Source organism: Equus asinus, chromosome 30 (genome assembly GCF_041296235.1).
Source record: "Equus asinus isolate D_3611 breed Donkey chromosome 30, EquAss-T2T_v2, whole genome shotgun sequence".
NCBI lineage: Eukaryota > Metazoa > Chordata > Mammalia > Perissodactyla > Equidae > Equus > Equus asinus.
The window spans coordinates 26312622-26326424 of NC_091819.1; the positions used below are offsets into that span (position 1 = coordinate 26312622).

The 13803-nt window shown below is 41.3% G+C and overlaps 1 protein-coding gene across 9 annotated transcripts in view; it reads right to left on the bottom strand.

The window, feature by feature from the left end:
* RGS7 (regulator of G protein signaling 7) overlaps positions 1 to 13803 on the bottom strand; it is a 501339-nt gene that overhangs the window by 40729 nt on the left and 446807 nt on the right. For all 9 annotated transcript variants that reach the window (XM_044762807.2, XM_044762806.2, XM_070501516.1 and 6 more), the window contains one exon: positions 2622 to 2696. In XM_044762807.2, coding sequence (XP_044618742.1) covers positions 2622 to 2696 — 75 coding nt within the window. The remainder of the gene's footprint in view (positions 1 to 2621; positions 2697 to 13803) is intronic.

The window sequence follows — 13803 nt, forward strand, 5'->3', positions numbered from 1 at the left end:
TGGCCATTTTTGTCTGGGGCTTGCCATCCCACAGACTGCCTGTCCCACAGGGACAGAGCTGTGAAACTCAGAGGATGACAGAACAGTTTACCGCTTGTCGTCAAGGAATTCACTGAAACACGATGTGGCAATTTAGAAGCTCAAACCACTTAACGTCCCTTAAAAACATGTTATGAACCGAGTCGCGTTCCTTCAAAACTCGTGTGTTGAAGCTCTAACCTCCAGTGTGATGGCACTTGGAGATGGGGTCTAGAAAGAGGGAGTAAAGGTTAAGTGAGGTCGTGGAGTGGGACCCTAATCCTATGGAGCGGGAAGTGACAGCAGAGCAAGCTCTGTGCCCTGTGAGGACACAAGAAGGTGGCAGCCTACAAGCCAGCAAGAGAGCTCCCCCCAGGAACTGAATTTGCCAGCACTTGGATCTTGGACTTCTAGTCTCCAGAACTGTGAGAAAATAAATTCCTACTGCTTAACCCACCCAGTCTGTGGTATTTTGTTTTGGTAGCTGGAGCAGGCTAATATATAACACTTAACAAAATGATGTAATTATTTATATGTGTGGATACTTGTTTGCGTGTTCAATGTGCGCATTCTCATTAGACCGTGAGTGTGGGAGCCAGTTCGCGCTTGTCCCACTTACTGCTGAAGACCTGAAGGCCAGGACATGCCTGGCGTGAAGCAGGGACTTGCTAAATCTGCTGATTGAATGGATCGTCCCAGTTCCTAACCAAATATGAGCCAAAGTAGCAGTGGAAATCATTCTAAAAGACAAGCCAGGATGTGGCTTAGAGTCCTATAACCTTCTATGTAAAATAATGTTAACTGTGAAGATTCTAGCAAATTTAACACTTCTGACTATGAGTAGCTATATTTATCCACAGGTGAGAAAATCAGTGTTCTCCACTTCTTGAAAACAAGGGCCTGCAGGCTATGGCTGCGTGTTCTTCAGGACTCCCGCAGTTCTGTTCTTAGCGCTAAATAGCTCGGCTGTTAGACCCTGTGCTTCCACCACTATTGACTCCCAGGAAATTAGGGAGCAACCTAGACAGACAGAGCTCAGTGATGCCACCTCTCCACAGCTTTCACCTTCTATGCCTCACGTGTTCCCGTCGTTAAATGAGGGCTCACAGTACGTGAAGAGCAACACTGCCAACTAACGCTCGTCAAACTCCTAATGAGAACAATGCCACGTGAAGCATGGGCAAGATATCAATCCTGAGCACAGTGTTAAAAAGGGAGTGTAAAGGACACTCTATCATCTTTAAGTTCTCTCTCGATAATTCATACTTTCTCTTCTGAATCGGAGCATATCTCAGTCGGTGTCTGCTGGGGAAACTTGACACAAATTAAGGTATTACGAAGAGTAATTATTCAAAATGCAGAAAGTATGAGAGGTGACAATGTACTTTTTGGACAGCTGACCGCATTTTTGAATCTTCTTCCAGAAAGCTAGGCCCTGGTGCGGTCAGGATGTGCCGCACGAGCAGAGGATGAAGGGAACTGAGTAGGATCTGTCACAGGAGACAGGTTTGCTTTGGTCTGGCTGTGCCTCTTTCTCTCAGAGAGTTCCTGGGGACAGAAGCTTTCGAGCACTGCATCTGAGTGGGGTTTCTGGCACTTCTCCTGTGGTTTCTTTACCCTAACATCAAGGTAAACTGCCTTCAAAGAAAGAAAAGTTACTCAGACCATATTTGGGTCTTTGAACATCATGCTGACGTTTTCAGGACTGGAAGAAAAAGATAACAGAAAATAAGACTACAAAAAAATGTTTAGTGCCTACTACAGGGACACATACCCTGGAAAATGCAGTCACTACATGAGGAAAAAGGCATCGAATAGAAGATCTTGAACTTTGTGCAATGTTTTAATCCAGTGGTGCCGACCTTGGGCTGTGTCCTCAGAGGGGTGCTACAGGCCAGGAATTCTTATGTATATCAAGCGTCTTTATGGAAAGAATAAAAATGCCTTTTTTGTGTACGTGCTACTTTAAAAAATATGTAGGTACTACTGCTAAATGTTTGCAAAAGATTACTGAAAATGCCACTGAATTCTGTATAGCTTTTTTGGGTTATGCATTCCCCCACATAACAGACACTGAACATAAACCCCTATCTTATGGTTGTGTCACAAAATTCTGATGTTAAAAGGGGGTCCTTATACAATATCTGTAGTTAAACATCTTTACATTGTCCATTTTTCTTTAGACTTTTCTCTAAAAATGGCTTTCTCTCATCAGTATCACTTTTTCTCAGATATCTCCAACCACTGTTCCGCATCCTCTGGGCTCTGAAAGAGGTGCCTTTCTCTGCTGATGACTCTTCTCTCTGATGGAGAGAGGAGGAGTCCTCAGCATCCTCACCCCTCTCCTGTCAGAACTGGTCCAGTCATAGCTACCTGCGCGCCTTGGGACCTGGGCGTGCTGGAGGATCAGGATGGGACTATTTCCTCAGGAGAGAGGGACTGACAGGAGAGCAGAGCGTGATTTTCTTCCAGTCAAGTGACAAAGAGGAACAGGGAAGATACTAGAAGATACCCCATGAAACAGGAGAAAGTATTTCATGACTGACATCCTCTAAACAAGTGCAAGTCGTTACCAAGATCAGCACAACAAACGTCAATGTTACCTTCCGTGTTTTGTGTGGGTTTCTCATTCTGGAGGACTTCTTAATGTCCACTTCAGTGGTATTTACACATCCAGGCTGGAAATGGAAAAACAGAGAGACAGAGGAATCTTTGGGTGTGAAGTTTTGGATCAGTGCATTTTGCTCCCAGAACCTGAGCATGTGCTGTGATTGCACAGGTCACTGAAAGCTCTTTCTAAATGGCCACAGCCACTCTCTCAGCAATAGCCAGTAATAAAATACATCACACTCTTCTTCTTCACACACGAAAGCCTTCACATACCATGCTCCAGTAACTTCCAGAGAAACGGGAAAAGAAATGCACGGGCTTCACATGTGAAAGTGAGTGTTGATATTATAGTGTGCAACTGGCCAGGGATCCAGACCTTGTTGCACGCCCTAGTAGTAAAGGGCACAGAGGTTCCCAGAAGATTAGTAGGTGGATGGGAGCTTGGGACAAAGGCCACAGTGTGCAGGGATTTTACGCTGGGAGCAAATGTGTAGAACACAAATGCCAGCAGTGAGTGCCCAGAAATTGTGTCGACCATTGAAGGCACAAAGCTGAAGTTTTTTCCCTCTCATAGGGATGTATCTGATTGCAGTCCCAAAGAGAATTAGAATTTTCATCCTCAAAGTTAAAAGAGTATGACTTTTTAATCTTCATTAATGAGCCATTAGCAGACATCTAAAGTTCTACTTAAACCAATTATTAACACTATTATTCAGCAAATTAATAAGAAGGTATTGATCCTAAAAGTAAACATTATTAGAGACTGAACCTTAAGACAATGTTCCATAACTCTGCTCCCATCCCAGGCAAATAAAATCGGCCAGTTCAAAATTTGTTCCTAACGGCTAAATGGTTAAATACTAAACTGGCCCTGGGATGCACGTCTCAGTGGCTCTCCAGTTTCCTTTCATTTAAAAGAGCCTCTTAGGACAGCTAATGGTTAAGCAGATCTCTGATAGCTAACTTAAAGGGTGAATTCTTTTTTTTTTTTTTTGAGGAAGATTAGCCCCGAGCTAATCTTCTGCCGCCAATCCTCCTCTTTTTGCTGAGGAAGGCTGGCCCTGAGCTCACATCCATGCCCATCTTTCTCTAGTTTATATGTGGGACACCTGCCACAGCATGGCTTGCCGAGCGGTGCCATGTCCACACCTGGAATCCGAACCAGCAAACCCCAGGCAGCCGAAGTGGAACATGTGAATTTAACTGCTACACCACCGGGCAGGTCCGAAGAGTGGATTCTTGAAGATTAAAAAAGGTTAGATGTTGGGCCAGCCCTGGTGGCCTCATGGCTAAGTTCAGTGTGCTCCACTTCAGTGGCCCAGATTCAGTTCCTGGGTTCAGACCTACAGCACTTGTCTGTTTGTGGCCATGCTGTGGTGGCGGCTCACATACAAAAAGAGGAGGATTGGCAGTGGACGTTAGCTCAGGGCAAGTCTTCCTTAGCAAAAAAAAAAAAAAAAAGCTTAGATGCCCAAAGTTGTCTGCTATATTTCTGGATAATTAAAGTCGTGACCTAGTTTTTGATAACCCATGAAATAACTGTATTCAGAAATCAGGCACTGTGGTGAATGAAATACAGCAATACTTTTTCAAATTTTTTATTTATTCAAGAAATATTTATTTCTGCATCTAATTGTCAGATCTTGCAATAAATGGTGAGATACAGAAACAAAGGCATGATCCATACCTCAATGATCTCCTAATATACTCAGGATGACAGACATGTGAATCATCACCCTGTAGGAGCACAGGGCTGAGTAGAAGTTGGCACAGGGCGTTACACTGCAACAAAGCATTTCATACGTCCATTCTGATGTACATTCTGTTGGCTCTCACCAACACGGCAGATATTTAAAAAAAATTTTTTTAAGCAATTTTGATCTCAATAAGACCATCTTGTCCTTGGTTAGTTAAAGAAGTCAGTTATATTTTGAAACATGTATAATATGGACCACTAGCTGGCACCACATCCACGTGAAATGTTAGGCATAAATTGGTTTTCTGTACTACCGAACATATCTTCCCAATAAGATATAATTAACATTACCATTACCAAGTAGGCATTCAGTAAAAACGTTCAAATATGTGCTGTTTTCCAGGTATAATAAGTACTAAGTATTAGTGGATTTAAGGAATAATAAAGTGGTATTTACATTGGCCTAGAAAAGAATCATAAGTTATTTCTAGTGATTCAAAGTCGAATCTATGTTCAACAAAACTAAGCTGTGTTGTAACATTACTATAATACCATTTATTAAAAAGTAGAATTTAACGCCTTGAAATCCATTCCTGAAGGAGCAAAAGAAGCATATGCTTGAGAAATATCCACTGCCATAGTGTTCATCTAAGTGTCTTAATGAGTTGCAAAACTGGAGCTGAAATACTTGGTTTCATTATTGATATTTAAAAGAATTTAACGCCATTTAGTCCCTTGCATGGCACAATGCATTTTCATTAGTCGTAGCAGAAGGCACGCTTGTGCTCAGGACGACCTGGGAGAATGCAAGGGCTCTTGGGCGAGAGCGGCACTAGGAGACGGTCATGGGCAACAGCTCCCTCTACACTCAGTCCCCACGGCTGGTGTGGAACCGGGCACAACAATCCCCGAGACGACGAACGAACGGAGATGTAGGAATGAGGTGGCACACAGAGCGGATAGGAAGAGAGATGCGTACTCCTGGAAGATTTTATAAAAGACACGATTCTAGAAGAATCAAAGGTTTGAATATATGTAATTATTGGTTCAAATACAATTAAATTACTGAAAAAAACTTGTCCTCTTGTAACACAGTACAAATTTTAAAAATTCAATTTGTAATATATTGTACCTCAATTAAAATGATTCCTTGCCCTTGCGTGAAGTGACTATAGATTTTAAAGTGTCCAATCTCAGGATATATTTTTTTAAAGATCCAATTAAAGCTTTCCTTTCCGTTCTTGGGCACTTGCCAATTGATTTAGCCTTGATCCTCTCAGCCCTGCTGACCCCTGCACTTACTAAGTGCTGCAAACTAAGGAAGCTGTCTGAGGCAATTACTCTGGAATTCTTCCCATTCACCCTTCTCCATAATATTCACTCATTCAGTCCTACTCAGTCTTATTTGCTGGCTCCAGATCCTTGCCGGTTATGTAATCCTGCTTCAATGGATGCTATGAACGACTTCTGAACGTCAGGAGGCAGAAGGGAGGGCACTGTAGCAGAGGGGAGGGAAACGCCCTGTGACAGTTCAGAGTCACAGAAAATGGAAAGTGGTTAGGTTAGGTGGAAGTGGTGGACCCTGGTAAGGACTTTGGTTTAATTCTAAACATGAGTGGAAGTCACTGGAAGGCTTTAAACAGGGAAGTGACTTGGTATGATTTCTATTTTAAAAATTCACTATGCCCTTCACAAAAATTAACTCAAAATGGATCAGAGACCTAAACGTAAAATGCTAAACTATAAAACTCCTGGAAGATAGCATAGGAGAAAATCTAGGTGACTTTGAGTTTGCTGATGGCTTTTTCGATACAACACGAAAGGCATAATCTGTGAAAGAGACCATTGATAACTTGGACTTCATTAAAATTAAAAACTTCTGTTCTATGAAAGACACTGTGAAGAGATTAAGAAGACAAGCTATAGGCTGGGAAAAAACATTTGCAAATGACATATCTGATAAGGACTGTTATCGAAAATATACAAAGAACTCTTAAAACTCAACAATAAGAAAATAAACAACCCTATTAGAAAAGATGGGTAAAAGATCTGAATAGACACCTCACTGAAGAAGATCTACAGATGGCAAATGAGTATACGAAAAGATGTTCTGCATCATATGTCATTAGAGAAATGCAAATTAAAATAACAATGAAATACCACTACACACCTATTAGAATAGCCAAAATCTGGAACATTGACACCACCAGACGCTAGAGGGCATGTGGAGCGACAAGGACTCTCATTCATCGTTGGTAAGAATGCAAAATGGTACAGCCACTTTGGAAGACAGTTTGGCAATTTCTTAAAAAACTAAACATACTCTTAGCATGTGATCCAGCAATTGTACTCCTTAGTATTTATCCAGAAGAGTTGAAAGTTATGTCCTCAAAAAAACCCACACGTGGATATTTATTGCAGCTTTATTAAAACTGACAAAACTTCATGTCCTTCAGTAGGTAAATGGATAAATACAATGTGGAACATCAAGACAATGGAATATTATTCAGTACTAAAAAGAAATGAGCTATTAAGCCATGAAAAGACATAGAGGAACCTTAAACACATATTGCTAAGTGAAAGAAGCCAACCTGAAAAGTCTACACATTGTAGGATTCCAACTAGACAACATTCTGGAAAAGGCAAAACTGTGGAGACAGTAAAAAGGTCAGTGGTTGCCAGGGGTTGGGGAGAGGGAGAGATGAATAGGTGGAGCCCAGAGGATTTTTAGGGCAGTGAAACTATTCAGGATGATACTATGATTGTAGATAGATGTTGTTATACATTTGTTCAAGCCTGTGGAATGTACACGACCAAGAGTGAACCCTAATGCAAACTATGGACTCAAGGTGACAATGACGTGTCAATGTAGGTTCATCAATTGCAACAAAGGCACCACTCTGGTGAGTGATGCTGATAGTGGGCGAGTCTGTGTGTGTCTGGAGGCAGGGGGTACATGGGAACTACCTGTACTTTCTGAGCAGTTTTGCTGTGAACCTAAAAGTGCTCTAAAAAATAAAGTCTATTAACAGAAAGCTCACTCAGGAGTATGAGTACCTTAGGAGTGAGTTATCATGGTGGGGTCAGGGCAAAGGTGGAAGCAAGGAGATCAGTTAGTAGGTTATTGCAATAATCTAGGCAAGAGATGATGGTGATGGAATCTGCATGTCAGCATTGGAGGTGGTGAGAAGTGTTGCATTGGGGATACATTTTGAAGCTAGAATCAATCAAACTTGCTGATGGATTGGGTCAAGGAGCATGCGGAGGGAAAGAGAATAGTCAACAATGACGTCTAGTTAGGGCAACGGGGGAGGTGTGTCATTTACTGAGATGAGAAAGCCTGGGAGAGAAACAAACAAAAACAAAGAGAAGAATCAAAGATGGCTCCTGGACTGTATTTATATACAATTTTAGCATGTACTGAATTCTCCAACCAGAATGCAGCTCTTAACGCGGTGGCTGTCACGATTCATGACTCAGAAAATTTCCAACATAAATGCTTATACAATAATCTATCCCCGGCCCATTCTTTTGTGTCTTCGCCCTTTTGCATCATCATCGGCAATATGAGCATCTTACTGAATGTGCAACATTAATATCTGACGGTCAATTGCCGAGAGCCTGGTGGAGTAGCCTCCCGTTTCTCGGAGCCTCTGCTACACTTCCATAAATTCTTCCTCCCTGAGTCCCACCACATTCTCCTAATCTACTCGGGTTGAAGTCAGACCACTTCCACTTAACATCTAGGAACTGACTGGACATCCTTCCATGATATTCCCCTTTTAGAGGCTAGCAGTTGTCACGCAGGCACAAGTACAAACAGACCATCACAGTTCTCAACAAGCTCCCAAGACGACGTTAAAAAGTAATTGTGCCTGTAGGCTCTTTGTGATCACTGGCATGGCTCGTGTTTCATGTTCAGCTTTAAAATACTTAAAATATTTCCAGCTATAGTTGCTTTGGAATAAAAAGAAAATCACTGGGTAGACGCTGCATTGTCATACTTACCTTGGATAAAACATGAGCTCCCTGAGGATGAGACAAAGGCCTGGGGCAGATATGCATGGACACTTCTCTAATACACCCGCCTGCCGTGCACACGAGGGACTGACCTCCCTCTCTTTCTATGATTCCTTTTTTACTTTCCAAACGCTGGTTGCAATTTGAGGACATGCAAAGATTTTCAACCAGGGGATGAAAAAATCCCCTCTTAGATTTAACACACGTGCTCCAACTTGCCGTGCACGGGGGAGTCCTGGGTTGGCATTTGGGGCGCTTATCATGACCACTGGTGATGTGGCATTTTGGTTCACTTTATGTTGTTGTTCCTCTGGGTCTCATTCATGGGAGAGTGAGCAGCAACATAGAATTTTGGGATTCCTGGTCCATGGGTTTAATACCATGAAACACCTTAAAAATTTTGACTGTAATTCTTAAGGTGTTTGTCAAATGTAGGAATGAAGGAATAAAACCTAGACTAGGTTTCTGATGGCAATGCAGATTCCCCAGAATAAATGTTAAGAGTAAAAAAGCAGGAGAATGGATCAGTTACTGAATTGATGAAAACGATTTTCAATTTTGTAGATATTACTGTTGTTGGTACTGGTGATTTAATGATATGCTGTAAAGGATGAAGAGAACAAAACAAAATTCCTAATAGTATAAATAACTTACAGTAAGTTCAAACAGCTTACAGTAATTGTTATAATGGATAACAACAGGACAACTAGAAAATGACAAGTAAGGTCATGAAAATCATCGTATATTGGAATTGACCTTGAATTACAAAAATTGCAGCCTTGAATTCAACAGCCTTGAATTACAGAGGATGTGGAATTCTCCTGTCATATGTTCCCAAATGGAAAAAAATTGTACTGCCCTTTACAAGCCAGACAGAGAAAGGCTGCCTGTAAGATACACCTCAGCTTAGCAAGACCGCTATAAAGATGAATTTCACGGGGCCGGCCCTGTGGCTGAGTGGTTGGGTTCATGCGCTCCGCTTTGGCGGCCCAGGGTTTCGCCGGTTCAGATCCTGGGTGCGGAGGTAGCACCACTCATCAGGCCACTCTGAGGTGGTGCCCTACATGCCACATCAAGAAGGACCAACAACTAAAAATATACAACTATGTACCAGGGGGCTTTGGAGAGAAAAAGGAAAACTAAAATTAAAAAAAAAAAAAAGATGAATTTCAGAGACACACTCTGTTGCATTAAACAAAAAGTTAGAAAAAGTTAAGTATTTTAATTCTCCAGTGGTGTCAGAAAAGAGGGATTCACACAAAGTTATTTTCCAGATTACCTATTTATTGCTAAGAGCCAAAACTTTATTTTATTTTCACCACTAGGAAAAAGAGCTAAAATAATCCCCACACATCCCCGCATTCTCACACAGTTACATACAAAGCAATGCAATTTTTCCTGTTGATTCAAGGCCATTATTGGGAACAACACTCATTTTGCTGTTCTTAAGACTATAATGCCCATGAGGCTAGATGGCCCTCACTCTTACTTAATGTTTTTTGAGCTTTTATATCATTTTATGCCATTTTTAGAGTGCCCTGCCTTCTCACTATAAGTTGTCACTTTTTGCTGCTCTATCCTCCAATTTGTTACTTGGCTTCTGACAGCAGTCAGGAAACCACACAAAAATTACTTTTACACAGTGTCTTACATTTTAGCAAATGAACCCATCGAAGCATATAGAGTGTGGGAGTTTTAACGATTATTTGGTTAAGACTTTTGGAGTTTATTTCTTGGCTGAGTTTTGAATGGAATTATGTTTTCGGATATGGGAGGTAGGAAGTATGAAAACTGTGACACATGAAATGTAGACAAGTTGTCATGATACCTTTTGGAGAACTTATCAGGTCATAAATATTATACAAGCTAATTAAGTGGATCAGAGTAGATGACATCAAACCTTTATCTGGAGTTCTATGACGGGATGACATAAAGATTGGGAGCTGGAAATTCATTCTGTGCTCTGTGGGCTGGGAAGCAAAGCTAATGGAAATCAGTGACTGGGCCGCATTTGAAGCAGTACCTCCCTCCAGTTCTGAAAGTGAATAATGATGTGCTCGCTCGACACCCAGCCTCTTGTGGAAAGCCTTCTGAGCCCAGGACCAGTTTTAGCTCAGTTTCGGAAAAAGAGTAAACAATGTCCACACCAGAACTCTTAATTTCTCTCACCATCAAGCTACCCCTTTCTCAGTTGTCCTCCTTTCCGTAAATGCCATCACCATCCACCAAGATATTCAAGCCATGAGCTGGGAGTCCTCACTGACTCCTCTCTTTCCCTTACTTCCCACCTCTGATTCATCAGCAAGTCTTGGGAACTTTACCTCCAAAACACATCCTAACTTTATCTGCTTCTTTCCATCCTCACTGCTACCAGTCTGGTCCAAACTGCCATTATCTCCCACCTGGACGATCACAGCTGCCTGCTGATTTATCTTCATCATTCCTGCCTTGCTGTCCCCACTCTATCCCCAATTTATTCTCTGCACAGCAAACAGAGTGACCTTTCAAAACTATAGCCATAACATCACTCTCCTCTTCAAACCTCTGTACACTTCTTATCACACATGGGATAAAAGGCAAACCCTTTGCCATCTTCTACAAGGTGCGATGTAAACAACCTCTATCAGCCTTTCCAGCCCTACGTGGTACCTCATGGCCCTTGGTCACCTCACTCCAACCCCACTGGCCTCTTTCTGTTCCTTGTATGTGCCAGCTTCTTTCCTTTGTATGAGCTGCCACCTCTTGCTCAGGAATGGTATAGCTGCCCCTTGCCATTCGGGTCTCAGTGATGCCTTACTTGACTACTTGGCCTAAGATAGCCCCCAGTCCCTCTCAATCATGTCGCCTTGTTTGCATTTTTATCATAGCACTTACCTCCACCTGGAATGTTCTTGCTATCATATTTGTTTGTTTACTCTGCCTTTCTCCACCAGGAGATAAGTTCCTCAAATATAGGGACTTTGCCTGTCCTGTTTAATATCTGTCGCCAGAGACTGAAATTTCCTGGTACTTAGTAGGTGCAAAACGAATGTTTACTGAATGAATAAATGAATGAATGAGACAAATCACACATTTTAGAAAACTATTTTTTTTTCTGAACACGACTCATGTTAAAGATACAAAATGAGTGTTATTTACTGTTTTTTGGTATGTTGCTTGAGAATAGCGGTACCTATAACTTAACCTCCAGGCCAATTGGTTATCAGCTATCAACATTATCATACATTTATTAAACAGAAAATGCATGATCTAATTCTTCAGTTTGGCTTAAAAGACATTTCTGGTACAGGAAAGTTTAGTTCACATGTTTCCCCCCTTGCAATATAATTAGTCCATCGGTTGACAAGTATAAATGACTGGTAGCAGATTGCTTCTAGATTTTACAGGGGTTGAGTGCTTAAAAAGCAGGAGACTGGGAATTTACAAAGGCTCAACTTCAGAGAAGGCAAGATGAGGACAGAGCAAGCTCCTCCCACCTGCATTTGTAATTTTGTTTCAAACTGTCTCCATTTTGACCTACAAACATCCAAGGACAAATGAAAGCTGTGCTCCTGTGCATTTTCCCCACCAGGATGTGCATGGGCACGCCAGAGTTAAGATCAAACAACGGAGCCATATGACACAACAGCGCATCTCATGAACCAGTTTTGGGTTTTCAAAAAACATATGGGTTTTAACAATCCTAAGTCATTCTATACATGAACATGGGATGTCTTTGCATTTGCTTGCGTCTTGTTTAATTTCTTTCATCAGTATTTTGTCATTTTTAATATACTAGTCTTTCATCTTCTTAGTTAAGTTTATTCCTAAGTATTTTATTCTTTTCTTTGTGCTGTTGTAAATGCTATTGTTTTCCCACTTTCCTTTTCAGATAGTTCCTTGTTAGAGATTGGAACCCTTGCACGCTGTTGGTGGGAATGCAAAATGGTGCAGCCATTATGGAAAACAGTATGAAGGTTCCTCAAAAGATTGAAAATAGAACAAGCATAAGACCCAGCAATCCCACTTCTGGGTATTTCTCTAAAAGAACTGAAATCAGAATCTTGAAGAGATATTAGCACTCCCATGTTCACTGCAGCACCATTCACAGTAGTCAAGATGTGGAAAAAACCTAAATGTCCAGTGACAAAAGAATGGATAAAAAAATTGTGGTACATAGATACAATGGAATACTATTCATCCTTACAAAAGAAGGAAATTTTGCAATATGTGACAATGTGGATGAACCTTGAGGACATTATGCTAAGTGAAATAAGCCAGTGACAGAAAGACAAATACTTCATGATCCACTTTGATGAGGTATCTGAAATAGTCAAATTCACAGGATCAAAGAGTGGAATGGTGGTTGCCACGGGGTGGCGGGAAGGGGAAATAGGGAGTTGCTAGTCAGCGGACATAACATTTGAGTTAAGGAAGATGAACAAGCTCTAGAGATTTGATCTCATGTTAAGTATTCTTATGACAACAACAGCAAACAAACATATAGATGTCGAGATGAGATTGGTGGTTACCAGAGGGCAAGGGGGTAGGGAAGAGGGCAAAAGGGGTAAAAGATACATGTGTGTGGTGATGGATAATTAGACTTTGGGTGGTGAACATGATGTAGTCTACACAGAAACTGAAATATAATGATGTACATCTGAACTCTATATAATCTTATAAACCAATGTTACCACCCCCAAATTAAATTAAACCAAAATGTGAGTTGTAGATATAGAATAAAGGAACTTAATTGCCAAAGGACTCATTGTGGTATCACTGTTCTCCATTGCTCTGTATATGGAACTGAAGATTAACTCCCTATGAAAAAAATCTGCATTCAAGATGTAAAGCAATAAAAAATAAAGATAATAATAATAGCTCTTATATTGTGGAGTGCTTTGTTGTTTTCCAGCCACAGCCATTACCTAATTATATTTTCATAAACATTTTATAAACTCTACAGGTCAGCCACCATGAGCCTAGTTTTTAGTGAGGCGTGATATCAAAGACTTGCACCCTGGAAGAAGGCATCATCAGCGTCGGGTCAAACCGGGCAGCAATTCATGATTTCTTCTGACAACTTGTATGACAAGAGTCATTCAACCTTAGCTCGAATGCATGGCACAATGGGCAGCACACTTTCCCTTGAAATAACTCCATCTGAGGCACATTTCAAATGTATAGAATCTTTGAATAAGTCACTTATTTAAAGGGTTATGCCACTTTAAAAAATGTTACTCAAATATAAAAGAACAAAACATCATGACTACAAAATAGTTAAGATGCTGGGCAGGACATTCTTGGAAGAGCGAAGGGACCTTTCTAAGCCTCGGTGTCTCCTCCCACACAGTGAAGGTGGGAGTAACAGTACCAAACCCGTTGTTGGACGAAGCACTGTGCGTAGGGGTTAGCACCATTCCTGACATGCAGGGAACACGAAGCACAAGTCAGCTGCTCTCACTCCCAGGGGTATAACC